Source organism: Pipra filicauda, unplaced genomic scaffold (genome assembly GCF_003945595.2).
Source record: "Pipra filicauda isolate LSUMZ 115617 unplaced genomic scaffold, ASM394559v2 scaffold329_size807674_pilon, whole genome shotgun sequence".
Classification (NCBI taxonomy): domain Eukaryota; kingdom Metazoa; phylum Chordata; class Aves; order Passeriformes; family Pipridae; genus Pipra; species Pipra filicauda.
This window is the reverse complement of record NW_024104453.1, coordinates 567660-594359: the sequence shown is the minus strand read 5'-3', so window position 1 is coordinate 594359 and position 26700 is coordinate 567660. Positions and strand designations below refer to the sequence as shown.

The following is a 26700-nucleotide window of genomic DNA, read 5'->3' as shown; positions in this document are numbered from 1 at the left end:
TGCAGTCTGGTGGGATGCGGGGGACTGAGTATATGTGAGGATAAGGAGAGGGATGAAGGTCTTGGGAGGGTGTTGAAGATGTGAGATGGGAATAAGGAAGAGGATGACGATGTGCAGCAGGGCACTAGAGTGTGCAAAGGACAATGAAGATGTGCAGAAGGGGATGAAGGTGAGCACAGGGACGAAGGTAAGTGCAGGGGGGCACGGATATGCAGAGTGGGATGAAGGTGAGCACAGAAGCGATGAAGGTGTTCACGGGGAGCCCTGGCCGGCTGGGGACGGGACGGGACGGGACAGCAGCACCCTCATGCCCCGGCCCGAGAAGGAGGAAGAGGAGAAGGATAGTGAGGAAGGTTCATAGAGGGCGCTCCTATAGACCGGGCCGAGCCGAGCTCCAGGGCTGCCCTTTCCCAAAAAAAACTCCCTGCAGAGGGGAAGTCCCGCGTCCTCGCTGCCCCGACGGGGAGGTCGGGAGAGTCGGTCGGCAGGAAGGGCCGAGAGGAGGAAGAGGAGGAGGAGGAGGAGGAGGAGGAGGAGAAGAAGAAGAAGAAGAAGGAGAAGGAGCAGGAGCAGGAGGAGCAGGAGGAGGAGGAGGAGGAGGAGGAGGAGAGCAAGGGGGGAGGAGGAGGCCCGGCCCGGCCCCGCCGCCTCCTGATTGACTCCCAACTTTCTGCTCCTCCCTCGCATAAACTTTCCCGTCCCTGCGCCTGGCTCCGTGCGCGGACCCGGGAGCCCGCCGCGCTCCCCGCATTCCTGTCGCCCTCTCCGGCCAGGCCCCGGCCCCGGCCCCGGTCCCGGCCCCGGCCCCGGTCCGGCCCCGGCCCCTATCCCGGCATCCGCGGCCGGCCCAGCCCTCCGAAGCACGGAGCAGGTAAGCGCTCGCCGGGAAGAGACTCCCAACCCCCCTTCCTCCGCCTCCTCCTCCTCCAGCCCCTCCTTCCTCCCGGCCCGCAGACCTCCGCCTGCATCTGGACCCGGCGGATGGCGGGGGTCGGCGGGGTCGCACCAGCTCAGTACCTCCTCCCGGGGCTCCCCCCGACGCCCCCCGATGGGGTATGTGCGTGTGGGGGGCACAGCCGAGGTGTTTCCACTCTCACCATCGGGTCCCCAGGCTCCCGCCCCGTCGGGGTTGCGCTGCCCCCGCACCGGTCCCCCGCCGAGTGCCCCTGCTGCGGCTCATCCCGGGGTTACAAAGGGGCCTTGTGCCCGTATGTCGGGAGCGTGCGGGGCGGGCACCGGGCGTTAAGGACAGCGAGAGCCTGTCCCAGCTGAAGCTCCCCGGGAACCGGCGCGGAAGGGTCCCCGGTGAGGTGTGGGGTCACACGTGTGTCACGCTACATGTGTGTCACGCGCATGTAGGGGATGACCATGCACTGTATGCTAAACACTTTGTGCCTCGTCATAGGGGTGCATTGCTAACAAGGCAGCAATTAGATGTATAATTTTCAGCAGTGTGTCACCTTTATTATTATTATTATTATTATTATTATTATTTTATTTTTACACCCTCCTTGGGCTTGGGGTTGTTTTTTTCCCCTTAACCCCCTTGGAAGGAAAATAAGGCCAAGCCCTTGCAGTGCCACCCACCTCCGCCCCCTGAAACTGCTCAGGCCCTATACAATGTGTTTGGGTTCTAAGGCTGAGAAAAAAAGCAGAGTTTGGGAAGAAACCAGCTGGAAATAGTACCGGTGGCCCTGCTGGGGCAGCGTGAATCCTGAGCCTCTCACTGCTGTTGGGTGGTTGGCATGGGGTGGCAGAGGAAAAAGTGAGGGCAGAGCTTTTGGGGGTTTTTGGTGCTTTGCAGGGAGCCAGGACAAACCAGGCTGGGCAACCGTCCCATCAGCAAAGCGATAATCTCCCGTGTCAGGCACACCAGAGTATTTTGGGCTCCGGCATCCTCTCTCCCCTCCTATCGCTTTACCCCGCGCGGGTACGTGCGTGTCGTGAGTCAGGGCATTGGCACAGCCTGGCCACCCCGGGGGGCCCTGCCAGCGAGGCTGCCAACCTCCCCCCACAGTATTGAAGTGCTCATAATGATGGGTGGAGAATTGGAGTTTACTAGGCTGGTGACCCCCTCCCCATGCACCCAGCTGCCCTGGGGTCTCCATGGCCCCACAGCCCTTTCCGACACCCCAGCTGGGTCATTTTCCCCGGGAATGGAAGGAAGAGGGTCCCCAAAGTGGGCAAGGGTTGAGGACTCACCAACGTCACGCAACAGGGAAGGCAGGAGAGAAATGGGAGGGAGCTTGGACCCCTGCTGACAGGGCAGATGATGGTCACTGTGGCAGTGCCCCAGCACTTCCCCACCAGACTGGACAGGCACAAGTGTCCTGTTGGGAGAAGGCACTGGAATTGGCCTGGTTTGGGTGTGCAGGGCCAACATTCTCATGGGAAGGGACTGCAGATGGCTGCGGGGTGAGCAGCTTGCCCTCCCAGCTGGGTGATGCAGGGGAAGGCATTCCTGTCCCCCGGGACCTCAAGCACCCAGCTACCTCACCAGGGTGGGCATGCAACTGGCACTGCACTGGCTTTTCTAACAGAAATAACCCTTTGAAAGCGGTGGGCTCCAGATGCCTTGGGTAAATGGCACCCAGGTATTTCAAGGACCCTTGTCCTGATGGGGGTGACTGCAACATTGGGGCACAACTCAGAGTGGGGGGATGCTTCAATGGAGTCATTTTGGACAGCATAACCCTCCAGCAGTCATCCCACATCTAACATCCCTTTCCTGCAAAGCGGAACCCTCCAGCCTCCAGGTCTGCCAGTAAAAGGGACTTGTATCCATTTGCCATGACATACGGTCGCTATTTATCATGATATCAGAAACAGCATCTCCTTTTAATCACCATTTAATCCCCATCTTGCCGCCACCAAATGGGTTGGGAGGCGAGTCCTGGTGGCCCTGGCACTGTGCTGAAGGAAGGAGCCTTTTCCTGGTGGTGTGTGAGCAGGTCATGGCACTGAGGAGGTGGGGATGGCAGTGGTAATCAGCTATAATTAAGGTATTAAAAAGCAAGTAACTGCGCAGCTCCTGTCAAACACGCAGAGAGCACGAGGCTGGTGGCAGGTGAGCTCAGTGGTGGGGCTGGTGGAGGCATGCAGCAGCCAGAAAGGTCATAAATGGGCAATTTTGGGCTGTTTGTTGGGAAAAAAATGTGTTTTCCTGCATTAGTACCTCTTCTTCTGTCCATGGGAGTGGAGAATGGAGAGGAAAAGAGAAGGGGCTGCAAAGCCCTAACCAAGGGTGCTGCTGGGACTTACATGGCAAGTGCCATCCTGGGGCTCTTTGTGGGGTTGGCATTCCTCCATCCCTCAATGAACGGGTTGGATGCTGTCCAAAAACTGTACCACCTCTGGGAGCTTCCCTCTCTTATTAGGTCCCTGATGGCAATTGCAAGGGGCTGGCAAGACTGCCACAGCGTTTACATCGCCTTGAGCACTGTTGATGGATGGGATATAACCAACTACCCTTGATTTTGGGAGCTTCCATCCATGGGGGATTTGCTGGGTGGCCAGGCCATGCTCTCAGCTTCTCAGCTGTTTGTCCAAGGTGTTATCTGGGGTCGAGGCCGGGCCGTGAGCCACAGCGGCCGAGCCCAGGCACCTGTGTGTTGTGGTTGGGGCAGGCACCTGAAGCGCATGGGTGTTTGCTATTGCCACCATCACGTGGCAACTTATGAAATGTTTTTTTGGAGGGAGGGAGGGAAGGTAATGATGGGGTGAGCTGGTGGAGCCATGCCCTGCACCAGCCTGCAGTGGGCACGCTGCAGGAGCAGCCCCCCTCTGTGATAATGCACGTCCAGATCCTGCTGCGGGTCCAGACATGCTGTTACAGCTCCCAGCGCTTTGGTTTTCCCCGCCTGTGAAATGGGAGCGAGGGGCCCCAGCAAAACCTCCTCGTGGTGCCGGTGGGCCGCTCACCTGCCCATGGTGGTGGGGAGCAGGGGGTCGTGCAATGCTGGCTGCTGTTTCAGGCTCCCCATGCAGCTCATTGTGGAGTTTCCTGATGAGCGCGCATGGAGCCCTTTGGAGGTGACAGTCTTGTTCCTGGGGTTTGAAGCTGGTGGCCTAGTGGTAACAGTGTTCATGTAGGGCTCTGCAGCCAACAGGATCCTGTCAGCGAAGGGTTTGGAGGAACACTGATTTTACAAAGCATGTAAAATCAGTGTTCCTGGCGGTGCAAATCCCAATGGAGCATGTCCCCCCACCTGGTCCCAAAGAGATGCAATGCTCCAATGTTCCCAGTGTCTCCCATTATGTGCCATGAGACAGCAGCAGCACCAGAACCGAGCGTGCCCACTGCTGCCGCCTTCCAGATGGGCACTGGGTGTGTCACGAGCTGTGCTAGGTCTCAGCTGGTTAAAGCTGACCCAGGAGCTCACCTTCAGCCATCCTCCCGCGAGCCAGAGGCACGGAAGTGACTGCAGTGAGCTTCAGGGCTGTGCTTCTCCCCGGGAGAAGTAACTCTGGGAAGTGCTGCCTCGCGGGTGGCAGGTGAGGTGCAAGTGCTGGAAGAGGCTGATTGCTGTGGGGGGATCAGTGCAGACCTGGAGTGTGTGCTGGCAGAGCTCCCCTGGCTGCAGGGGGTGGCTGGTAAGCGGACAGCAGAGCTAAAGCTGATTTTAGGAGGTGGGCAGAGCCTCACGGGAAGCAGCCGGCTGGAGGGAGGTGTTGCGCCACAGTGGCCCACAAGCGTCGGTGGCCCACCAGCATCGAGAATGAGCACTGGGGGTCCTTAGGTCTGAAGGTGCTGCTGTGGGCTGGGAAGTAGGCCCTGTGTTGGCAGCCCAGTTTTCTGCTGTGAGGAAGAGACATGCCACTGCCGATGCCCTGGCTGCTGGAGGGGTGATGGGTCTGGGGACACACACAGGGGCAAAGCCCCAGATATGTGGACTCAGGTTTGCATCACGCAGAAGGTGGGTGAGCCCCATGCTGCTCCATGCCTCAGTTGCACTGTGACTGTCTCGCCAGCGCTCCCCTGGCAGAGTGCGATGAAGGCAGGAAGGCTGGCCGGGCTCAGGGATCCTCGCCTGGGAGCGCCAAGCCTTATTATTTCTCCACAACTGTCTCCTCCTCGCTCCTCGTAAAATTAAATCCAGCTGTTCACAATAGCCACTAACTTCTCTCCGGAAGATGTTCAAAGTTTACAGACGCGGAGTGGCGCGGGTGCGTGGAGGATGGGCTGCCGTTCCCATGCCAGCTCTTTGCTGCCCGCCCTTCCCCCAGAGGCAGCCAGCCCCTACCTCCCCCCCACCAGCTTAGGCAGTTTTGGTTTAGGAAGAAGCACACCCGCCTGCAGGCATGTGAGCCCCCGACCCAAGTGAGCTTCAGGTTTTTATTAGCAAGAAGATCTGAGTGCTTCACAGTCTAGGAGCAAAGGTCTGGTCCAAGACTCTGCTTTTCCATGCCCAGCTTTGTGCCTGCGTGCTTGGTGAATAAGTTGGGCAGGGTCCTCCCTTGGTGCTTGCCAGCACCTGTGCCCAGCTATGGCGTGAGTTTGAGCTCCAGCTCTCATGTGAGGCGGCTGCTGTGCCCTGCTTGCAGCCTTGCCTGGGTGGCATCACAGAGCGGAGGGTCAGGGTCCAGCTCTGGTGTTTGGATGTTAGTGTGCAGGGTAGGGGGCTAGCACACTGTGCCAGGCTCTCTGGCGCTCTTGGGCCATCCTCCTTGCTGGAGCTCCTTCTTTTACCAGGAACACTGCCTTCATGTATTTTTAGCAACTTTCCTTCCTGAGAATTCCAGAGCAATTTTTCAATCTGCAGGAACAGGAATCACTGTGCCCGTTTCCAGCTCTCGGCTCAGGCAGCAGTGAGAGGTGCTGGGAGAAGGCGATTCACTGCCACAAGCTCCTGACATGCTCCTGGCATGCACAAGGATCTGCTTGCTGGGACTGTCTGGGGTGGTGGCAGTAAAATGGTGCTAAACCAAAATATACCTCTCTGAGAAAAGGTGACCAATGGAGTTTGTGCCAGGCAGCATGTACCTGCTATCGCAGCTCCTGCAGGACCTCAGCTTGGCACTGCCTCAAGATTCTGAACTCGTTGCAAGAGGGCAGGGAAGTGTGCCCCCTCACACGGGTGACAGTGGCCAGGTGACAGTTCCATGTCACATTCTGTCCCAGACTCTGGCAGCCAGGGGCATCTCCATGTCTCAGCTGGGACGGTAATACCTGACGGCCCCCCTGCCCGGTGTCTCAGGTGCTGATCCCCCCCAGTCAGTTCTTGCACCCTCCAGCCCACAGGATTTCTCCTAGTTGGAAGCTGGGAGTGTGACAGTCGGTGCTAACCCTGGGCTCTGGCGGGTGCTGCAGCGCAGGCAGTGGGTGCAGCTGCTGCCCAGGCAGGGTTGGGTTTCGCGGGGGTGGAGGCAGCCGGGGGGCGCGTGTGAAATTCATTTCAGCCTTCCTCCTCCTCCTCCTCCTCCTCCTCCTCCTCCTCCTCCTCCTTGCCTGGCAGCCGGTGTCCCCTGGAAGACGTTTTCCCTGGCCCTGCTGCAATGGCAAAAAATGGGGTCAGCAATACCTGGAGCTCCTCTGTGGAGGCATTTCTCCTCTCAGGAGCAAATCTGAGGGCTGCTGGGGTCCCTGAAATGCCTGGCTGGCCCAGATGGTGGGACACTATCCCACTGCAGGCACAGGACTGCCTGGCCCAGGCTCCCCCAGTGCTCCCCTGACAGCAGTGCCCCTTAGCTTCCCCTTGGGACAAGCTGGGAGTCCCTGAGGACTCCAGACTTGTGGGCTGTTCCAAGCTCATCTACAGGAGATGTTCAGGGAGACATTCTGGAATGGACACGTTTTGGCACAGAAGCAAAGCAAATTCAACGGTCCCCAGGGAGTGCTGTGTCCAGCACTGGCTGTGCCATGGGCCACTAGCACTGGGGGTGTTGCAGGACGGCATGGCAGTGGCCCATCCCTGGCAGGCGACTCCAACCCTGTTGTTTCCATCCAGCTAGTTTCATAACACAGAGAGCAATTAATGCTGTAAAAGCTTTCTATTTATGCGCTGCTGGGTGAAACGCCCCGTCCTGGCTGGGCAGGGCAATGTAATTGGGCCAGGGAGGCATGCTGGGTTACAGTGTCCGTCTGTCCTCTGCCCTCAGGTCTTGAGCCTGGAGGCTTGAGCAAAACCGGCTCAGGTCCTCCAGAAGCCGAAACCCAGCTCTGCTGCCCTACCAGGGCTGGGGAAAGAGGAGGGGATGGAGGGGTTGGTTTGAGTGCCCGTGGTTCTGCTATTAGGAGAGATGTGCCCTGCATTTGCCCCATCCCCTCCCTCCTTCCTGACAAAATATTTTGGGGCAAATCACTCACATTTCCTCTTTGTTCGTCCACAGCCCTTTGGGATGAGGGGTCTGAGCATCTCCCAGCCGTGTGCCACTGAGTGAGGACCAGCCACATCCCTGCCAGGTCGAGGCTCAGGGCTTTGCTGGGAGCTGGGGAGCAGCAGGGGTCCAGCTGGAGCTGGGGACCATGTGCCCAGGCAGCCCTGGCAGTTCTTCAGACCCTAGTGGGATGCTGCCACATGGCCTCCTGCAGTTTTCTCGCTCCGATTGCTTCCTGAGCTGCCCGCCAAGCCGGAAGGGACAGGAAGCAATAGAGAGGAGGAAATTAGTTGGGCTGTCTCACAGGGAGCCAGCCTAGTGCATGGGGAGCTTTGCCACTGCCTGGGTCCCCAAACTGTGCCAGGGGACCCTTTTGGGAAAACGTGTCCCTCGCCCTGGCAGAGAGGTGCAAACCTGGGTGGGAGAAAGCAGAGTGGCCGCCCTTCTCTCCCAGATCCAGGGAATCCCTCAGCACAGTGAGAGCTGTTTGGAAGAGGAGCACGATATAAACAAGCCTCCTTCCCCCACCCTCTCTGCCGTGCTGCATCTTGCTCAGCTGCTGCCACCCGCATTGATGAGTTCTGATTGTCCCTGGGACAGCCTCATGCCAACCAGGATGGTGTCCCTGTGGGAATGGGGTAGTGTCTGGGGCAGGACGTGGGGCAGGGTGTTCCCAAAGGGTCTCTGGGCAAGGTGCTAGGGATTCGGGACTCCTGCAAAGAGCAAGAGAAGAGATGTAGGGTCATCCTCAGCAGAGCCAAGAGCATTCGGCTCTGTGCACTCACTGGGGTTGTCAGCAGGCAGAGCAACATCTTCCTGGTGTGTTGTGGTCTTGCTGGTGTCCCCCAGGAGCTCCACGGCTTTTGGTTTTCTTTCAAGGGGCTCTGCAGAGCTGGTGGCTGTGTGATGGTGTGGGCAGCATTCCCTCCGGCCGTGTCACCAGGTGAGCAGAGGCAGCATCATGGACATTGCCTCCGGCCAGTGCTCCCCTACCTGAAACGAGAGGCACAGTAATGAAGGCCTCTGCCTGCCTACAAATCAATGCCTGGAGTCAGGGCCCCGGCTGTGCTCTCACTGAGCCCCAATGTGCCAGGGCATGTGGGCAGGAACTGGGGGTGCCTGGGAGTCTCGGCTTTGGAGTTTGCTCAACTGGGGTCTTGTAAAGCCATCCCTGGATGGGGGCTGCACCCTCAGCACCAGGGAGGATGGGGGCTTCTCTCCCCCTCACCCCTGGGGTGGGTGTGCCACTGGTCATGGTGACAGTGCAGTGGTGATGGTGGCCTCACTCATTCCCCCTGCAGGGCTGGCGCTGGCAGCACTGTGCTGGTGCGAGGCTGAGCACTGCTCTGTGCCATGCCTGCCTGGGCTTGTCATGAGCTTTTGTCCTTTTTCCATGGGGTCTGGGTGCAGGGGAGAGGGAGAAGGACTGGATCACCCTGGGCCCCCTGCATGTGGAGGCAGGACAGAACCGGGATGCTGCTGGCCCCCCACCCTGCCTTTGCAGGGTTCTTTGCTTCTGCAGTGTCCCCAGCACCTTTTTCTCCCAGTGTCCCCCTCCGTGGGCTGGGGGAGCCCCAGATAAGAAGGGGACTCTGGGGCTGCTGTGCCCCACGTGTTGTCCCTCGAGATAGTGCCAGCAGTCCCCCTTCTTGTGCAGCAAATGCTGATTATCGTGTCCTGCATCCCAGGCGCTTTGAGGGGATGCTATGACAATAGTCACCCCTACCCACCGTCCCAGTTTAACCAGGACAGAAGGGTTTGGAGCAGTGTGAAGGCTGCTTGGGCTGTGCCTTGTGGCTACACCAGATGGGACAGTGCTTTTGGGGCTGACCATGCTGGGACAGAGGAACATGCTGTCCCCTCAGCTCGGTGGCACAGGGATAGGGATGGAGACAGGGTGCACGGAGACTTTGTGGGGGTGACAGGCACCTCTGCCTATGTCATAACCTCCCTGTGCCCCCAGCCCCAAGTGCTCTCCTCCATCCCACCCCACACACCCTTGACCTGATCTCTATCACAGCTGGTTGTGCTGGTCCCAGCAGCACCTTGCTCCTGGCCTTGACACCTGTGCCCGGCCCCCGCGGGGCACCCACCACGCGTCTCTGACCACAGCTAGTCGCCTCCGAAGTATTTCCTTCCCCCCACCCACCAGATAACACTCATCTCCCTAGGACCCCTCCCTCTTTGGAACGAACTTTGCCTTTGCAGAGCTTGAAGAGGCTTCTTGTTGCTTTAGCAGGGTCTCCCACCCAAGCAGCTCTCCCAACAGGGCAGCTGCCTGCAGCCCTGCTGCCTGCTCAGGCCCCAGGTCTCCCTCACGTCCCCCGCAGTGGTGCTGGGGCCGAGATCTGTGAGCTCGTGGGAACACCATTGGTCTCCTGGCGCAGCTTTGTCCTCGCGGGGAGATAAGGGCTGCCCTGGAGGCATCCTCCCCTGCCTGCTGCGGGCACTCGTCCTGCATCTGCTGGGGGACCTCACAAGGGTGCAGCCCCCTCCATCACCCTCTAAAGCCGTGGGCTAGAGTGTGTCCCCCCACAAAGGCAGGATGCAGAGGGGCAAGTGAGCTGGATGTGGGGACGCCTGCCTGGTATGGGTGCGTGAGCATCCCCAGAGGGGGTAAGCACCGCTCCGCGGATCAGTGGTCCTGGGATCCGATCCAAAGCCTGCAGAGATGCCTGTGCTGTGGGAGGGGTCTTCCCGCCCTTGTCCCTGGGGAGCAGCCGGGAGGCAGGAGCAGGTGACGTGTTTTCCGGCAGGTCCGGTCCCCTCCCTGCCCGGAGCAGGTCTGGCCGCAGTCTCTCCACGGGCCGTCCAGCCCTGCCGGTTCCCTAATTGCTGCTGTTGGTGTTTTGTAAGGGGCAGGGTGGAGCGGCACTCGGCCGTGCCTTGCGTCAGCGCGGTGCATGCACCCTCCCTCCAGGAAATCCAATGTCTTGGCCTGGCCAAGAGCAGGTTCGGTGGAGGAGGAGGAGGAGGAGAAGGAGGAGGAGCTGCTTCCTCGCACCTTGGTCGGGGCCCCAGCATCACCCTCCCTCCTCTCCCAGATTCCCTGAAAAGGCTGGACTGGGATTTCCCTGCTGGGGGGGGGGGGGGGGGGGGGGGGGGAGGGGGCTGGGGATCTCCTAGGGAGGGGGGCACATGTGCTGCAGACAGGGTGTGGGGGCAGCCGTTACCCTGCCTGTGCATGCAGTTCCTGGCACAGGGACGATGACCCAGGGCACTGGGCATGCTGCCTGCAGTGGTGGAGCCAGCCCCATGGTTTTGCTCTCAGCCCTATAGCTTCACTCTTGGCCCTAATTGCACTCATCAGTTAGGAAGGGCAGGGAGTCTAGTGGGTCCCTGCAAAGTCAGACCCTGGCACCAGCTCCTGGGGCTTACTGCTCTTAGGGTGAGCTGATGGCAGCCCTGTGGTGCTCTGGGGTCCTGGGATGCTGCTGGGTGCTGGGCTGGCACCAGACTGTGGGGTCTCTGACCACTGAGGTATCTTGAGGCTAGGTGCTTCTGAGTTGCCGTGGTGCTGGGGGGTCTGGGGCTGCCATGGTGCTGCTGTGGGGTTGGAGGCCATTGTGGGCTTTGGAAGCAGCAGGGTCTTGGGCTGCCGTGTGCCGCTGAGTCATCTCCGGTTTCCATATGTCTGAGGGTTCCTGAGCTGTTGGGGGGTCTTGGACTGCTGTAGAGCAGCCAGGGCTCAGCACCCGGCCAAAGCAGCTGCACCCCAGTGTAGGTGCCTCACTGGGACGGAGTCCAGATGTGCTTGATGAGCTGCAGAGGGTCCCACTGGGGCTGTCCCCACTCAGTGCCGTCCCTGCTCAGTGCCTGGTCCTGGTGTCCCCCCACCCTCCCATCCCAACACCCTCCTAGGTTTGGACAATGTATCCCTCCCAGGGGGCTGCCCCACAGAGCACCCCAGCAGGAAGCACAGCACGGGCCTCGTGGTGCCGCGGGCCCGTCCGGCACTGCTGCCGCCATCCCTCCCTTGGCTGGCTGGCTCGATCCTACAATCCAGTTCTCCTTATTTGGCCACAGTGCTCGGCAAGAGGGGGAGCGGCAGCGGGGGGGACGCGGGCAGGGACGGGCAGCGGGACCGGAGGGGCTGACATCACATCACGATGAGGGAGAGAGAGATGGGGGGGTAAGTTTCTTTTTTTATAAAAGGAAAAAAAAAAACAGGCAAGGCCTCACAGCGTACTTGAGCCAGCGGGCTCGGCAGTTCCTTTAAAAGGAGATGTCTGTGCCGGAGACCTTTGTACACTCCCAGCCTGTCCGGGAAGCACGGCGGCGCAGGAGACACCTCTCTACTCTGCTCCCACCGCCGCCAGCTGCCGCCAAACATGTTATTGCAAAACACTGAAACACTGCGCTGGGAGCCAGGCAAACGGAGGAGAAGAGCAGAAGGAGGAGGAGGGTTGAAGACTCTCCAGCATCACCCACCAGCTGGGGAGGGCCTGGGGCCCCAGCAGAGCATCCTCAGAGTGGGGGGCCTCTCCCAGTGCCAGGGGTAGGGCTGCCGGACAGCTCCGGCCACCTGGTTCCTATTAGTGGGGTCTGGCTTGGAGCCACCCAGCATCTCCCTTCAAATCCCAACTCTGCCTTTGCCATGCGTAGTGGAACAGAGATTTTGGGGGTTGGGGTTGTTCTTGGGGCCAGTTCGCTCAAGGAGGCTGCTGTGTGGCAGTTGGTATTGGTGTGGGGTCAGGGTTCACAAGCTGCAGGGCTCTTGCCACCCTGTCCCAAGGTGTCACCCATGAGCACCATGTGCCCAAGTTCCTTGTATGGATAATGCAGTAACCAGGCAGTTTTCTTCCCAGACTTTATTTGGTGGATCCTGGGTGGTCACCTGTGGCTTGGATTTGGGGGAAATCATGGCTCTGCCCCCAAGGAAAGCCTGTTTGTCTCTGATGCCCCACATCTAGATGCTGCTCTGGGTGTGAGTGGGGACAGAGCAAGAGCCAGGAACAGACCTGGGACCGCACTGTCACTGCAGCCTCATGCCCCCAGCAAAGGTCTCTGGGTCTAACAGGTGTCCCTTGTGTCCCAGCAGGTTGTCGTGTGTCCGTGGGGGCTCAGGGTCGGAGCCCAGAGCAGCCAGCACCATAGCGTCCAACAGCTGGAACGCCAGCGGCAGCCCCGGGGAGGGGCGGGAAGATGGCCAGGATGGCATGGACAAGAGTCTGGACAATGATGCCGAGGGTGTGTGGAGTCCGGACATTGAGCAGAGCTTCCAGGAGGCGCTGGCGATCTACCCACCCTGTGGCCGGCGGAAAATCATCCTCTCAGACGAGGGCAAGATGTACGGTGAGTGACAGGGGCAGGATGGAGGCAGCAGGCAGGGACTGGGCTTCTGGCCAGAATGGGGTGGCCAGGGCTGAAGCAAAACCTTCTGCCCCAAACCCACACTGGGGCATTGCCCTTGAGCACCCCCCCAGCCCCGAAAGCAGCTTCTCCAGGTTCATCACAGAGCTGGACTTGGGGACGTGGCAGTGACCTGCGTCCCCTCCCTCTGCGCTGGCTCTCCCTCCCGCTCCCTCCTTCTCTCGGCCCTGCTGGACTGACTGGTTTGGTGAAGCTGTCAGGCAGGGAGGGGGTGAGGACAGGGAGCTGGTGCAGGACTGCAGGGCCAGAGGCAGCCCCAACCCTCCTGCTCCTGTGTGCCTCTGCATCGATCCCCAAACTCTCCCCAGCTGGACCCAGTGGTGAGGACCCTGTGGCAAGGGTCACTCACCCACCCTGAACCATCTGCAGCCCGCTCAGTTTTTGGTGACGCTGTTGGCAGCAGCAGGGTTGGTCAGCCCCACTGGGACAATGATTTTGGGGGTGTCTCAGCCTTGTTTCCAGTGTCTCCCAAAACACTTCTGTCTTGGTGACTCTGCAACTGGGAGAAAGAGGATAAGGATGGGTCATGTAGGCAGGAGGTAACATTGACGTGGGGCGCATGGTGCCACCAAAGAGCAGTGGAAGGTGCAATGGTGTCTCTATCCCTGCCATGGTAGGGGCTGGTCCCTCTTCCCCTCTACCTCCCAGGGTGTCACCCCCAGGGCTGGTGACCTCAAAGTCAGCAACAGGCTATTACTATCACCCCATGGTGACAGCAGGACCAGGGCCAGCATCTCTATCCCCAGCCTCCAAAATACATCAGGATGCTGCTGTCAGGGCAATGGCTCACCCACTGCCAGTGGAGAGGGGCAAAGGGGATGCAGCTTTGTGGAGAGCACTATGCCATTGTCCCTGTCCCCATGCCAGCTCCCTGTGCTACCCTGCTTGCCAGGGCCCCCAACTCACAGCACCAGGACTGGTGAGTGGGGGGTGGGGGGGAGCACAGGGCTTCCCAAGCGGGTGCATTTTTTGGATTTCTCCGGGAATAGCTGAAGTGCCGCCGGGAGCCTGGCCCTGCGCAGCACACCCCAACCGGTTTTTCCAGCCTTTCAGAGACATCTGGCAGCTGCTTAAAGAGGCAGCAGCCCCCTCCAGCCGCCTTTCATCTCCCCCCACCTTCTCCAGCACCTCCCCACTGGGATTCACAGTATCCCTGGCTGGCCATACCAAATTTACCAGGACCCCCAGGGTCACCGGAGGCACAAGCGATGCCAGCATGTGACATAAGGGTGTGCCAGTGCCACTGCTCTCCGCCACCACCCCTCTTTTTGGGGGTCCAATGGGATGCCCACGGCCACACCAGCCCCTACCCCACTGATGCGGGATTGGCAAAGCAGGTGGGAGCTGGGGGACCAGGACCCAGGATGGGCATACTGGGCCTTGCTACACTCTGCTGCCTGATGGGTTATTTTTAACCCAGCCTGTCCAACTGGTTCATGTGGTGGTGTCAGGGGAGAGGAATTTGAGGAATGTGGTAATTTGGAGGAGGACATGCCCTCTCAGAGGGAATGGCACGGTCCAGATGAATCACAAGGAAAGGGGACAGGGCACGTGGGTACAGGGATGGCTGCAAGGGTGTAGCCTAGGGTGGCCTGGGCATGTTGTGAGGCAGGACGGGTGCAGGAGATGCTGCCCCTGGCTCCTGGGCACTAGGTGCTGGGCTGGCACTGCCCCACTGGGTCCATGAAGGCACCTACATTTCTTTCCCATATTTTTTCCCCATATTTCTTTCCCGCAAGCAGGGTATGGGAGGGACAAGGTGGGACTCAGGAGAAGGGCATGCAAAGGGAGATGCTGTGGTGCTCAGTGAAGATGTACCCCCAAGCTGGGGCTCAGCACCAGACTCCCTTCTGCCTGCACCCCTTGTCATCACCTTGCTGTGGGCATCGCCTCACCTGGGCACCCTGGAGGACCTGGCCCTTGTTGGGTGCTAATGAGGCCAAGCACCGGCACAGGCTGGGAGGCTGGAGGGATGGGAGCTGTGCTCAGTGCTAGGGTGCCACACTGGCTGTGCAAGGGGTACCCCCATTGCCATCCACCCACCAGCTCCTGCCTGGCGTGGGCACCCCAGGGTGCAGCCATCCCTGCATGGCACCTGGCCCTGTCTGTCCTCATGTGTGTGTCCCCCCAGGAGGGCCCAGTTGCTGTGGGGCTGGGAGGGGGCCACTTGGAGTGGAAGAGGAGAGGGGAGTGTATTTTTTTTTTTAAGGGATTTTTTTATTCTTTTAAAGCTGAAACCCACTCCAAGGGCATTTCGACAAGTTCCAACCGCGACCATCTGGTCCATTAAAATAAATCTGGCGTGCCTGGCCGCCCCCGTGCGCGGGGGGGCGAGGGGGGCGGCGGGGGCCGGGGGGGCCGGGACCGGGAGAAGAAAGCTCCCAGCTGCTCTGACGTTTGAACGTAGATTGGCCACAGCTGGCCCCTGAAATGTGGCACAAAAGCAACTTCTGCTTCGAATTAAACCAGGACGTTAGGAAATACTGGTGGAAAGGCCAGCACGGCTTGCAAACGAGAAGCGGGGTGTTGGGGGAGCAGCTCGCGACCCCTGCGGGCAGGGCTGCGGGGAGTGGGTTCATCGGCTCCGAGGGGGTTCCAGCTGGGATGAGTTTTGGGGGAGTCTGTGGCTGGGGACACCGCTGTAGTCCCCGGTGACCGTCACCTCCCTCTAGCCCCGGTGTGTGGGGCTGGCAGAGCCGGCGGGGTGGGGGCACGGGGCGGGAGCGCTGCCCTGGCCCGTCCCGGCCGCCCCGAGCCCCGACACTGTCACGGCAGCGCCACCTCCCGGCAGCGCCTCCCTCGCCTGGCCGGGGGTCCGCGGGCGCTGCGGGGTGATGCCCCCGGCCCTCGTTTCCCGGGGCTGACTCCTGGCTGTGCCGGCAGGTCGTAACGAGCTGATCGCCCGGTACATCAAGCTGCGAACGGGAAAGACACGGACGAGGAAGCAGGTGAGGCATTGCTCTGCTGTTTCTCCTGGGGTGGGCTCAGGGTGGGATGGGAGGGGGTGCCAGGTAAGCCCGAGGGGGAGCGGATTTTCTGGCTGCATCGCCTGCCCTCCGTGTCCCCTCCTGGAGCCACCGCTGCTGTCAGCGGGTCCCCCATCCTCTGTGAGGAGCTTCGCCTGTGAGCACAATCCCCCTCGGGTTTGCTCTCTCCCAGGATGCCCTGAAATAGGGCTTGTAGGAGCAGGCAGCACCCAGCCCCCTGCCTGGTTGAGGTCACCCCATGGGTGGCAGGAGCCCTCAAAATCTCTATCCAGGCAGTGTGTGTATCTGTGTGTGTTGGCATGAATCTGCTACTCCTCCTGAGTCTGGAGACTGTTCCTACCTCTGCCCCTTGCCAGGCATTTTACCACTTCTGCCAGACGCCACAGCGAAGGCACCCCTGGGCTGAGACCAAGGCATCCCCAACTCAGCCAGGGATCCAGGGACTGGCTGTGCAGGGCTGTGGTGCTGGTCTTGGTGGGGCCAGAGGTACCGCAGAACCCTTTCCCCAACATTGCTGCCCTGCGCTGTTGGATGCTGGGGCAGACAGGGACGCTGACAGGGCAGGGAGCACACAGTGGTCACACTCATCCCTGGAGCCCTCACCGCACCAAACCTGTCTGAGGACCAGGCTGCTGCAGCCCTCAGTGGGACATCTGTTTGTCACATGTCCAGTGGCTCTTCCCTCCCCTCCACAGTGGCCCCTAGCCAGGAGCCAAAACACCCGTCCTGGCAGAACCAGTGGCCTTGGATGCTGGGGAGCATCTCCCACCACAGGGAGATGGATGGGTTTGGGACACTTAGGCTGGGACTGCCATGAGTCCCAGCAAGAGAGGAATGCTGGTGCCAAGACACTGGAGGTGACATTGCTCCAGGACTTATACTGGAGGGAGAGGGACCACAGTCTAGCCACTGTCCTTGTGTTTAGAGCAGTGCCAAGCAGTGCTTTATTTCTGGCTTAAAGACATAGGTGAGCCCCCCCTCCATGGGGTAAGAATGCAATGCTCTGGAGGGACTCAGGAAAAGCGCTGGGGGAGAGCTGACATGGCATTGATCTCTCTCTGCGCTCGTGTCCTGGACAGCCCTGTGTCTCTTCTTGGACAGACTGGCACTGGTGTGAGAAGGTTCTTCCTAAAATCAACCCCAAAACCTGGTGGGTTACCAGATGCCCCCCTGCCTGTGGCTCAGGCCCCCCAGCCATGCTGCACCTTTCCTGCCTGGACATCAGTCCCTTTTCTTTGAATCCTCCTCCTACAGGGACCTAGACACAAAAAACCACTTTCTCATCTTTCCCACCTGCAAAATCAGCAGGAGCCCTGGGGCAATGAGCCAGTCCCTCCTGGATTAATTTAGGACTGGCAGTCCCACTGCAGCCCCTGCTAAGTAATCCAGGGGCACCCCAAACCTGCAAGGCTGTATCCTCAGGTTATTGTGCTTGCAGGGGCTGGCAGGGTCTGTCTATCTCCAAGAGATGGTAAATATTGACCCACTCAATTGCAGCAGCTTTACTCCAAGGAGCTTCACCCCAGCCAGGGGGGGCACAAACAAGCATCAACCAGTGCAGCACCAGGGTCCCCCTCATTTTTCCTTCCTCCAGCTCGCGGCAGGTGCACGACCCTCAGCATCATCCAGAAGCAGCAAAAAGTGCTCCCCCATTTCTCCACACTCCCTTCCCTGGGGACAGCATCCCACCCTGCAGGGGGAACATATCTTCACGTTCTCTGTGTTTTCCTTTCCGAACGGCGTGGCGGGCGCTAGGTGTCCAGCCACATACAGGTTCTAGCTCGGAAGAAGGTGCGGGAGTACCAGGTTGGCATCAAGGTACGTTGACGCCCTTGCCCAGGTGTCCGTGGCGGTGTCTCTGTGAGCATGGGCAGCCCCTCTCCTTCTTCTTCCTTTCCTCTGGTTGACGGCTCTGCTGTTCCCCCTCTCCTTCTGCTCTCTCTCTGCAGGTCTCTAGCCACTTGCAGGTTCTTGCCCGACGGAAATCTCGTGAGATTCAGTCCAAGCTGAAGGTACGCGTTCCCCGCATCGCTGGCCCCCGCCTGCTGACGACTAACCCCCTCGGCTCTGCGGTGTGCCGCTTGCTTCCCTGTATTACCTTTCTTTTTTGGTGTTTTATTTTTCTTCCCGCTCACTTGGCTTCTAGGACCAGATTGATCTTTACAGGTGTCATTGTGGGATGCCCAGAGAGAAGTGCAAGGAGGGGCAACAGAGCCCTTCCCTTTCCTTCAGGAGGGTGAATTTGGGTGCCGAATCCCCTCTTTTCACCTGGGCAAGAACTCTGCCATGGGGAAATGTGGGTTTAAACCCTCCTCCAGTGATGTATGAGGGCTGCCCCCTCTTTTGGGCCATCAGGGGTTCTCCCAGGAGGGGAAGATCTCCCCAGAGCAGCCAATGAAACAGAGTAAGGTTTAAGCAAGGTATGCAAAGGCCCGCTCCCCTCCTCAACTGAGACCTGACCCTACTCAGGACAGCTGCTGGTGGGATGTGGGCAGAAGCAGGGGGGTCAGGGGGCTCCCTGCAGGCTGCCAACCCAGTGGCTTGTGAGACACCAGGATGTGAGTATGGCCTCGGGGCACCTCAGGGATGTGCATGGCAGCAGGTCCAGATGGGGCCATGCTGCTGGGAAGGAGGCTCAGCAGTGTCAGGGCAGTCCATGGTTCCAGGAGCCAAGGGAGCCAAGTGAGGAAAAACTGGATCATCTTCTCTCTCTTCTCTGGTTGGCTTTTCTTTCCTTCCTTCTCTTCTTCTTTCCTCCTAACTGGAGCCCAACTAATCCTTCCATAACCGTTCCCACCGAGCTTTGTGGTGGCAGTGGGGAGGGTGATGATGGGGGGGCGTAGACAGGCCTGGGAGCATCACCGAAAGACCGAGCCCTGTTTGGGTTGGACGCGCACGGTGCAAGGTGGGGGGCAGAGCAGTTCCCACTGCATGACTGCCCACTGGGGACAGCCAGCTCCTGGGATGTGCCTGACTTAATGCCTGCACTGTCACACCAGGGAGGATCTCCTTGGGCATCTCCAGGGGTGACCTGCTGCCTTGCTGGGTGTGTGGGAGCCCAGAAAACCTTTCAGCCCACTGACCTTGAGGTCCCAAAAGCATCACCAGCCCCCCCTGTCCTGGGTGCTCTATCCATCTCCAGCACTGAGGCTGGCAGCAGGGGCCAGAGAGTTGAGAGTGAGGGCCACCATCAGAGCTGGAGCTGGCAGTTTTGTCCTCAAAGTTTTAACAAGCTCCAGTTCATGCTGCCTGGAAGCTCACCAAGCTGTGCCCTCCAAAGCCCTTCAGCAAGGACCCCAGTGCCCCATGACTGAGGTGGCAGGAGGGCTCCCACAGCCCAGGAGGGTTTGATCTGCTGGGAGAAGCCAGGAGATGGCACCCGAAACTATTTGGGGAGGCTCCTCTGCGCTTGTATGTCTTAAACCCAGCTCCTGAGAAGGGCAGTCAGGGAGGTGAGGGCAGCAGGGTCAGCAGCAGCAGAAGCCTTTACAACAAAATAACATAGAATGAATAGCTTTTCTTGCTGCACAGCACAGTGCAGGGCAAAGGGGGAGTTGGAGGCAGCAGTGACTCCTGGGATCCAGGGTTGGAGGCCTGTGTCCATGGCTGTGCTCTCTATCCCCAGGCATGCTCCCTGTGGGATTTGGCAGGGAACGGCCAGGACAGAGATCCCCCTGAGCAATACTCCGGGGATACAAAACATCCTTTCCCAAGACCGGTGCAGGCAGCCCTCTGCCCTCACACAGCACTGTGGGATGGAAATTCCCTTCCATGAGCAGTGTCTGTATTTTTGAGCTGCAGTCATGTGTGTGTTCATGCTCCCGGCGTGTGGCTGCATGCCTGCGCTCCCACCCTACCCCAGGTGAAAATAAATGAAGCATTGATCCCTGGGGAAGGTTCAGAAGGAAAACAGAGGGTGTGCACTGGGACCAGCATGCACATGTCCTGTGAATGCAAGTGGAGGAGCAGCCTTGCCCCAGGCAATACCTGGGAGCCTTGAGCCCTGTGCTCCTGCCCAGCGGTGCTGTGACCTCCAGAGCAAAAGGGAAAAGGAAAAATGATTGGTCTCCTATATGAATGCACACATGGCAGGTGCAGGTGCCCTTTGCCAGTCAGAGCAGGAGCTGGCAGCTCTTTCTCTCTGTGCCCTGGCAAGCATTGAGGGCCCCTGAAGAGGTTGTAGAGGTTATTAAAGAGCCAAGAAAGACACAGGCTTGGCTCACCTCAGTGACCCCATAAAATACTGGGGGACTTTGGCATCCCGTTCCTGGTGGGATTAAGCCCAGGCATAAATGGCCACCATGTGCAATCCCCTGGTGACCAACCAGGCTGAGGGGTTCACTCCCCAAATCTGTGTGATGCCGTGATGAGCTGGGAGTGGGGATACCTGACTGATGGGGAGGTGCACACAGTACCCATAGGCTCCCACAATGCTCTAACCTTTTTTTTTCCTTTCTTTTGTGGACAGGCCATGAACTTGGTAAGTTGAGTTTGAGTTTGAAATGCCTTTTGTTCCCCATTGCCTTTTGCCCTCTTCCATGGAGGGGCTAACCCCAAGGGTGGGGGGCGACAGGGGTTGGGAGTGGGACAGGGATTCACATCTTCCAGAGCTGTCAGCTTTTGCCCAGGGAACATTTTCAAGCTTCAAATGTTAATTAAGATGGGTACATTTGAGAGGGGTGGGGGGATCCCTCTGCCCTCACCCCTCAGCCAGGCTGCAGAGTTGGCTCCTAGCTTTGCAAAACCTGTCAGGCACAATTGGATTGAGGGAGCTCAGTCTGCCCCTGTAACCACCACTACCCTCCTGTCTTCCCTTTTGCCTCCAGGACCAGGTCTCGAAGGATAAAGCTCTGCAGAGCATGGCTTCCATGTCCTCTGCACAGATCGTGTCAGCCAGCGTCCTGCAGAACAAGCTCAGCCCCCCACCTCCTCTTCCTCAGGCCGTCTTCTCTGCTGCCCCCAGGGTGAGCACAACCCCATGTTCCCCCGTACAGGGACCCCCTGGGGCAGGGGGGGCATGGATCCCTGTGCATGAGCCACACAGGACAGGGGGATGATCAACAGGCATCCTCAGCCATGGTGGCAATGCAGGGGGAGAAATGGGGGCTCCCTACTGTTTGCAGCAGGTGAGGGGAATTTGGCTGTGGCAGAAAGTCATAAGCCGCTGACTTTTCCCTGTGCTACTTCCCCAGTTTTGGAGTGGGCCTATCCCAGGACAGCCTGGACCCTCTCAGGAGTAAGTATGAAACCCCTCCACTACCTGGCACCAGGCAGGACCCTACCTTGGCAAGGGAGTGGGGTATCCCGGGCTTGGTAACCTGATGATTGCTCTTTACTTTCCAGCATTAAACCGTTTGCACAACCAGCTTACCCCATCCAGCCACCCATGCCTCCATCACTAGCCAGTAAGTCACATCCTTGCCCCCTTGCAGGGAACCCTGCGCCCCTGCCAGGTCATATTTGTCCCCTGTCCCCTCCCCACCCACAGTGCTACCCACATGAGGCTCCTCCCCAGTCCTGATGGGGGAAAAGCCTGAGTTTAAACCTGGCAAAAAGTCCTGCAGTGAGCAGGACCCTGCTGCTCCTGGCTGGGTCCCCTCCAGTCCCTTTCCACTCAGGAGTAGGACTGGCACATCCTGTGTTTTAGCCACTCTGTGGGAAAACCCCCATGCTGGGAGATAAGGGAGAGTGGGGAATGCGGTGAGGACAGCAGCACCATGGCATTGCAGGGGGACTCCCCCCAGTTCACAGCTGCCCCCATCCCCCTGTCATTCCCCCTGCCCCAGGTTACGAGCCCTTGGCTCCGCTCCCGCCAGCTGCATCAGCCGTGCCTGTCTGGCAGGACCGCACCATCGCCTCCGCCAAGCTCCGGCTTCTGGAGTACTCCGCCTTCATGGAGGTGCCGCGGGATGCTGAAACGGTAACGGTCCCCTCCGTATCCCCACCAGCTGTGGGGGATGGCACACACACCTGTGCTTGGTGGCATCTTGCTTTCACCTGACCTCTCATTCTAATGTCCCTGGTCCCTACAGTACAGCAAACACCTCTTTGTGCACATTGGCCAGACGAACCCCTCATACAGCGACCCACTGCTGGAGGCCGTGGACATCCGCCAGATCTATGACAAGTTTCCTGAAAAGAAAGGTGGCCTTAAGGAACTCTATGAGCGTGGGCCCCAGAACTCCTTCTTTCTCGTCAAATTTTGGGTATGATGCTGGGAGGATTAGGGTGGGAAGGGTTGTCCTTGAGCCATGGGCTCGTTGCAGGTTGGGCCCCCTGCCAGCATGAAAGCTGGTGTCTCCTGTCCCCATCAAGAGCTGGGTGTGGTGGTGCCTAATGGGACCCTCTCTCCCCTCATCTCTCCAGGCTGATCTGAACAGCACGATCCAGGACGGGCCGGGGACCTTCTACGGTGTCAGCAGCCAGTACAGCAGTGCAGAGAACATGACCATCACAGTATCCACCAAGGTGTGCTCTTTTGGGAAGCAGGTCGTGGAAAAAGTGGAGGTGAGTTCCATGCCCTGCTGCATCGGGAAGGGGTAGGAATTGGTCCACAGCGGGTCCTGGGATGGAGAAAGCCCCAGAGCTGGGTGTAGGACATGTGGCTTCATACCTGTCCGTGGGCGGAGCGGAGAGGACATCACTATGTCCCAGCTGGCCACCACTTGCCTATGCCTACATCGCATGTGACAGCTGCTCACCCTGGCTGTCCCCTGCAGACGGAGTATGCACGTCTGGAGAACGGACGGTTCATCTACCGCATCCACCGGTCTCCCATGTGCGAGTACATGATCAACTTCATCCACAAACTCAAGCACCTCCCAGAGAAGTACATGATGAACAGTGTCCTGGAGAATTTCACCATCCTGCAGGTACCTCCACTCCTTTTCCAGGGAATGTTTCCCACCGGAAGTGTGGAGCCCGCACTTGCATTGGCCCTGCCGGCCCTGGGCATGTGCTCCAGCAGCTCAGATACTCCTGGCTGAGCCCACACAGCCCCTGAATTCCAGGGAGCAGATCTTGATGATGCAAACAAAGTGGCTATGCCTGAGCCTGGACGAGTCTCCCAGATAATGGGAAGCAAATTTTTCACGGTGCAGTTAAATAGGCTGTGCCTGAGCCTGTTTGCCTTCCCCAAATAATGGGTAGCAATTTTCTGTGGTGCAAATGCAGTGGCTATGCCTGAACCCATGCAACACTCTCCCAAACAACAGGTAGCAAATTTTTGGTGGTGCAATTCAGGCTGTTCCTCAGCCTGTCCCCTCCCCCCCGCCCCCAAATTGGGTAGTAAATATTGACGGTGCAATTAAATTGACTCTGCCAGTGCCTGTGCAACCCTACAAATAATGGGTAACAAATTTTTCATGATGCAAAGTGGCTGTGCCCATGCGCATGAGCCCATGCAACCCCCTGAATAACTGCATCTGCCCACAGCACTCCCCTAACACGCTCTGCTCTGCTACAGGTTGTTACGAACAGGGATACCCAGGAAACCTTGCTCTGCATTGCCTTTGTTTTCGAGGTCTCCACCAGCGAGCACGGCGCCCAGCACCATGTGTACAAGTTGGTCAAGGACTAGGGGCACTCGGGGACAGGCAGGGGCACAAGGGGCGTGCAGGGGAGGGAGGGGGCCACGCAGAGTAGCCGCCCGTGCCTGTTGCCTTGTGAGAAGTCATTTGAAGAGAGGAGGAGGAGGAAGAACAACAATAGCCAAAAAAGACTGACTTGTGATTGCAGATGTTTTCTACTTAGGAACAGTTTTTGTTTTTTTTTTTTAATAAATGAAAAAAAAACCAAAAAAACAAAGAATGGGAAAAGAAACATAGGGAGAAAGGAAACCCACATCCGGTGCTGGATGAGGAGAGACCGGTCCTCAGTGTTGCTGATAAAGGCCAGGATCCCACCGTGTCGTCACCAGCGGGATGTCGGAGCAGAGAACGACCCTTTCTTTCACCCCCACCCTCACTCAGAAGTGGTCCTGGTCCTGAGTGGAGAGGAGTGAGCACAGATGGGCTGGAGGAGGGGCATTGCACCAGGTCTGGTCCAAAACTGATTGGCATGGCAGCAGCAGTGTCATTGGCACAGCTTGTCAGAGCCCAGGTGGCAGTGGGGACCTGTGCAAGGCAGGAGCAGGGCAGAGCAGAGTGGAGGAGGGGGACATTGCTGCCTCCCTGGGACTGGCAGCCGGGAGGCTTCTCTGTGTGCAGCTGGGGCACTGGGAACCAGTGGCAGTGAAGGCATGAGGGCATCGACAATGCAAACCAGGTTTTTTTATGTCTCTTTCTTTTTTTCTTTTCCTTTTTTTAAGTTAAAGTGCTTTTTTAATACTTTTTAAAAGGACACCATGCTTGTAATCGGGATGATGACCCTCTGCAGTGCCTGGGCCTCTGCCCCGTGCCATGCTGGTGACCAGCAGAGGTGACAGCAGAGTTTACTGGGTTGGAGGCAACAGCGGAACTACCAGGCACGGGGAGTGGCTTGTGTAGGGAAGGCTCAGGATGTTTTCATCTCTGGCTGGTTTTTGTGTGGGATCCCCTGAGCTCTGTGTGGGCTTTCAAGGATAGTGCTTGGGGGTGGCCCAGGCTCAATGTCCCTGCTGTGGTCACTTGCTGAGGAGTCATGAGTAGAGAGCAGTGAGGTTAGACTTGCCTGATTTACTTTGCATATATACATTTTCTTTGTTTCGGTTCTTTTTTCTTCACCTTTTTTGCCTTTTTTCTGTGTTGACTGTTCTGGATTGCTCTGTCCACTTGCCTGCATCCTGTGGGAAGTGGCCAGAGAAGTGGCTCGTGCAGGGAAAAGCATATTGAGCAACACAGGGCCAGGCTGTCAGTGGGCAGGGTTTAGGACAGAGGGGACAGAGACAGAGAGGGGACAGAGAACAGGAAGGATGCCAGGATAAGGGACTGGGTATGCTTGGAGGTATTTTTATGGCTGCAGCCCAAAGTAAGCCAATGCAGCATGCCCAGCCCTGAGGCTGCAACTGCAAGAACAGAGGCTGGGAAGAGTATCCCCTGGGTGCAGGAGGGGCACAGAGAGACAAGGTGGCATGGAGCAAGGTGGCAGGAGGCTGGCAGGGGGACAGGGAGCCCGAGGTGGCCAGGTCTGGACGGATTTCTCGTGTTGGCAGGGGAGCGAAGGTGGCAGGAAATGCAGAGACCAGTGCTGCAGGGGGGGCAGGAGTGGTTTGAGGGGGGCTAAAGCCCAGGATGGGGAGACAGGGCAGGTTTAGGCTCAATGCTGCCAGGTGCAAAGGAGCAGGAACAGCCTCAGAGCCCAGGAAAGTGCCTTGGCTGCCACTGTGATGCCTTGTGTCTGGTGAGGCATGGGGGCTTTGACCTCTTGCTGCTGGGAGAAGACACCCATCCCTGTGGGACAGGGAAGAGCCATCCTGGCCCCACGCCCAGCTGAGGGCTCCATGGTGGGACTGGACTTAGGCAGCTGCATTGAACAGGGCAAGATGGAGCAGGGCGGAGAGAGGGAAAAATCCAAGGCAAGGCACTGGAGTCCTATCCCAGTGCTGTGCCAGGGCGGCCTGGCTGAGTTCTCATATGTAGCATGTTTGTTGTTTTGTTGTTTTTTTTTTTCTTCTTCTTCCGTTTCACTCACTGATCTGAAACTCTGGGAATGAAAACTCAAAACTCCCCCACCATAAAACACAGGTGTGCCCCATTCCCAGCCCCAACCAGGGACAAAGCTCTTCATTAACTGGACTGGTTTGTGCCTCCACCCTCCCTCCATCCCTGCATCCCTCCATCCCGCCTGCACTGAGCCCCAGGGTGTGCACCCACACCCCAGGCACACGCTGACTGGTGCCCCCAGCAGCCCTGGCCGGGGTTTAGCCAGGATCCCAGAGACACTTTCTCAACTCCCCTGCCCCCCAGCCTCTCTGTTCTCCTCCAGTGTATTTATGAATTTCACATGAAGTACTGTTTTATTTTTTTAAAGACTTTGTAAAGCTTACCAGGGTTACAATCACCATTTTTAGAGCTGTGTCAGTCCACAATGTTAAAAATCCAATTTTTTATGTATTATATTTTTTGTGTATTTTTTTTAATCCAGCTGTGATGGGTTGTATCATATATTTGTTGTGTTTACTGTATCTGTCCAACTTCAAAGAGAGGAGACTGTAGAGCTCCGAAAAAACTACAGTCTGCTAAATAAATATTAAAATTATTTGTTCATGGGTTGGCTCAAGTGCTTCTGATGTTCATATTTTATTTCTTGGGGTTTTCTTCAACAACCAGGACTATGAAAGCTGCTCTGTCCCATGAAACCCCATGGCTGGGTAACGTTTCTCCCGCGACCCCCTCTCCCGGCACCGGGATGCCACATCCAGCTGTATTTTGCTCTGATTTGAATCACTTGTGCAGGGTTTGCTTGGGAAAGGTCGACCAACCCCATGGAAGACGCTTCCCTGCAATTCCCGGCAGCCTCGCTGGGTTCAGGGACACGTTTTAGGGGGTCGCGTTCTCGCCCACGCCAGCAGCAGGTGGCAGAAGGCTGGTCTGTCCCACCAGTCAGCAACACCCCTCGAAGCCCTGCTCGTAGTGCCTCGGCTGTTCGGTACACACACACCGGGTTCCAAACACAGGGGACAGAGAGGACGTATTTTAACACCAGCTGCTTTCCCCCGTTCTGCGAGACACGCGTACCCCAGTGCTCCTCGTGCACCCCCAGCGCCCCCCGTTACACCCACCGGCCCATTCCCCGACCCCGGCCCCAGACCCGGCCCAGTCCCATTCACCGACCCCGGCCCCAGACCCGGCCCAGTCCCATTCACCGACCCCGGCCCTAGACCCGGCCCAGTCCCATTCACCGACCCCGGCCCTAGACCGGCCCAGTCCCATTCACCGACCCCGGCCCCAGACCCGGCCCAGTCCCATTCACCGACCCCGGCCCCAGCCCCGGCCCAGTCCCATTCACCGACCCCGGCCCCAGACCCGGCCCAGTCCCATTCACCGACCCCGGCCCCAGACCCGGCCCAGTCCCATTCATCCGCCCCGGCCCCGGCCCTTCCCCT

At 58.5% G+C, this 26700-nt stretch overlaps 1 protein-coding gene and 1 long non-coding RNA gene across 4 annotated transcripts; one reads left to right on the top strand and one right to left on the bottom strand.

The window, feature by feature from the left end:
- Positions 1–823: 823 nt before the first annotated feature.
- On the top strand, positions 824–25861 carry TEAD3 (TEA domain transcription factor 3). 3 transcript variants are annotated; one of them, XM_027728465.2, is made up of 14 exons: positions 824–871; positions 12359–12612; positions 15574–15638; positions 17433–17495; positions 17627–17689; positions 20146–20157; positions 20504–20641; positions 20870–20913; positions 21021–21082; positions 21464–21597; positions 21710–21883; positions 22044–22184; positions 22397–22549; positions 23143–25861. In XM_027728465.2, exons 2-14 carry the CDS (start codon positions 12477–12479, stop codon positions 23254–23256), a joined length of 1299 nt encoding a protein of 432 aa, XP_027584266.1. In that variant the 5' UTR covers positions 824–871; positions 12359–12476; the 3' UTR covers positions 23257–25861. The 3 variants fall into 3 exon arrangements, with proteins under 3 accessions (XP_027584266.1, XP_027584267.1, XP_039239829.1); XM_027728466.2 differs by lacking the exon at positions 17433–17495; XM_039383895.1 differs by lacking the exon at positions 17433–17495 and having other exon boundaries at positions 827–871; positions 12356–12612.
- On the bottom strand, positions 25593–26690 carry LOC120323723. The gene is made up of 2 exons (XR_005564496.1): positions 26644–26690; positions 25593–26236 (listed from the first exon to the last, which is right to left on the bottom strand). It is a non-coding gene; the product is annotated as an uncharacterized LOC120323723 (long non-coding RNA).
- Positions 26691–26700: the final 10 nt, after the last annotated feature.

Coding starts and splice junctions, on each gene's coding strand:
- TEAD3 (XM_027728465.2), top strand. CDS start 12,477: ATGGACAAGAGTCTGGACAATGATGCCGAGGGTGTGTGGAGTCCGGAC. Junction 20,914..21,020: donor CAGCCTGGACCCTCTCAGGA/GTAAGTATGAAA, acceptor TTTACTTTCCAG/CATTAAACCGTTTGCACAAC. Junction 21,598..21,709: donor TGCCGCGGGATGCTGAAACG/GTAACGGTCCCC, acceptor TGGTCCCTACAG/TACAGCAAACACCTCTTTGT.